This window comes from Centroberyx gerrardi, chromosome 18 (assembly GCF_048128805.1).
Source record: "Centroberyx gerrardi isolate f3 chromosome 18, fCenGer3.hap1.cur.20231027, whole genome shotgun sequence".
Lineage (NCBI taxonomy): Eukaryota > Metazoa > Chordata > Actinopteri > Beryciformes > Berycidae > Centroberyx > Centroberyx gerrardi.
Window position 1 is genome coordinate 20,627,818 of NC_136014.1, and position 2,084 is coordinate 20,629,901.

At 36.1% G+C, this 2,084-nt stretch overlaps 1 protein-coding gene across 1 annotated transcript; it reads left to right on the forward strand.

The window, feature by feature from the left end:
• Positions 1 to 829: 829 nt before the first annotated feature.
• On the forward strand, positions 830 to 1,834 carry LOC139923460 (trace amine-associated receptor 1-like). The gene has a single exon (XM_071914253.2). It carries the CDS (start codon positions 830 to 832, stop codon positions 1,832 to 1,834), a length of 1,005 nt encoding a protein of 334 aa, XP_071770354.2.
• The last annotated feature ends 250 nt before the right edge of the window (positions 1,835 to 2,084 follow it).

A 2,084-nucleotide genomic window follows, 5' to 3' on the forward strand; every position in this document is an offset into this window, starting at 1 on the left:
TTGCACTTCTGGTTAGATGCTAAACTGCATTTCGTTGTCTTAGTACTTGTACTCTGTGCAATGACAATAAAGTTGAATCTAATCTAATCTAATTGGTGCAGTCATCCTCAATGGAGGGAGTGTTGGTGTCAGTGTTAGAGATTAGAGGCTTGTTAGTGTTATAGTGATTGAGGGCTTGTATAGTGTTGTAGTGATTGGAGGACTGCTTAATTTAAATAAATTATTCAAATGTGTATATGTGTTTGGACTGGTAATTATCCAACTTTTATTGTGTTCAAGAGTACTAAATAGGCATAGTAAGTTGTGTAGAATTGCAGTAAATGTGTTTAAAGAATAATAACATTTTTGAGACCCCCTACTGATTTGTCCCTACACTTTCCGAAGTAAACGTACGCCCTTGTGTTCGACTGTAAAATGCACTAAACACACACACACACACACACAAAGTGCATAATTACTTATCATATGTTTGTTTTGGCATCTCATGCAAACAAGATTCATAGCTTCCCCACATCTGATTGGTCAACCGAAGATTTAATTAATTATGGTAATAAGATAGGGATTGATAAATATTGAAAGTCAAGTCCAAAGGTACTGCTCAGTGGGACAGAGACCAAGAATTCACATCAACACAGATGCATGAACCATCCAGAGGAGTTAATTAGCATGGTATGAAACTTTGTGGAGTGTGTTACCTTTTTTCTAGAAAACTGATAGTTGGAATTGTATATTCTTGCTGAAAGAAATGCAAATACAATTATTTCAGTATTAATGATCTTTTATGGAAAACTGAATACATTGTTCAGCAGAATTGCAGGAACCAGGAAGCATGGAATCTGAATTTATTTTCAACAAGACTGATTTTGTAAAGGACATACATATCTGTTATGAATTAATCAAAGGCACGTGCATAATGGCAATCGCCTCTTTAACAATACATGTATTGTTGTACATTTTCATTAGCTCATTATCTGTTCTAACAACGTGTGGAAACCTTCTCGTAATAATCTCCATCATTTACTTCAAACAGCTCCACACTCCAACTAACTACCTCATCCTCTCTCTGGCTGTGTCTGACCTCCTTGTAGGGGCTGTAATTTTGCCGTTCAGCATGGAATTCTCTGCAACGTCATGTTGGCATCTTGAAGATGTACTTTGTAAGATACGAAGCAGCTTTGATATTTCACTGAGTACATCTTCTATTCTAAACTTATGTTGTATTTCTATTGACAGATATTATGCAGTGTGTCAGCCTTTGAGGTATAGAACTAAAATAAGTGGTCATGTTGTTGTTATCATGATCCTGGTGAGTTGGGGTGTTTCTGCCCTAGTTGGAATTGGCATCACAATTCAGGGACTATTTCAAGGAAAATGTGAAGGAAGATGTTTTACATTTCATATTCCAATTTTAATTATTATGGCATGTTTTTTCTCATTTTATCTCCCAGCGACCATAATGCTCAGTATCTACCTAAAGATTTTCCTGGTGGCACAGAGACAGGCACGTAGCATCCAGAACACAAACTGTCAGAGCATAAAGTCTGGAGCATCTGTCAGTAAGAAGGAGAGAAAGGCCACAAAAACTCTGGCTGTTGTTATGGGAATTTTTCTGATTTGTTGGACTCCTTTCTTTCTTTGTGTCACTTTTCAACCTTTCACTAATTATTCAATACCAGCTCCTGTGATTGAAACATTTAATTGGCTTGGATTGTCAAATTCAATGATCAATCCATTTATTTATGCATTCTTTTACAGCTGGTTCCGGGCCACTTTCAGAATGATCATTTCTGGCAAAATATTTCAAGGTGATTTTGCAAACTCAAAACTGCTTTGACTTATTGTTTGGAGTGCTGAAATACTGACGTGAACAATTATAAATGCTGGCGCAATAAAGATTAACATCTTATTTCCTCTCTCCCTCATATACTGTAGAATTGTTACTGTACTGTACACACAGTATCAGTGTATAGAGTACAGTACAGTCTAGCAAATACAGTGCTGTGCAAAATTCCTAGGCACCCTAGATTTTTATATAAATTATATACATTTTGTTAATTTGTTTTCTGCATTACTGCCTAAGTAGA

Bases quoted from the DNA above. Each gene is read 5' to 3' on its own strand.
- LOC139923460 (XM_071914253.2), top strand. From the start codon at position 830: ATGGAATCTGAATTTATTTTCAACAAGACTGATTTTGTAAAGGACATA.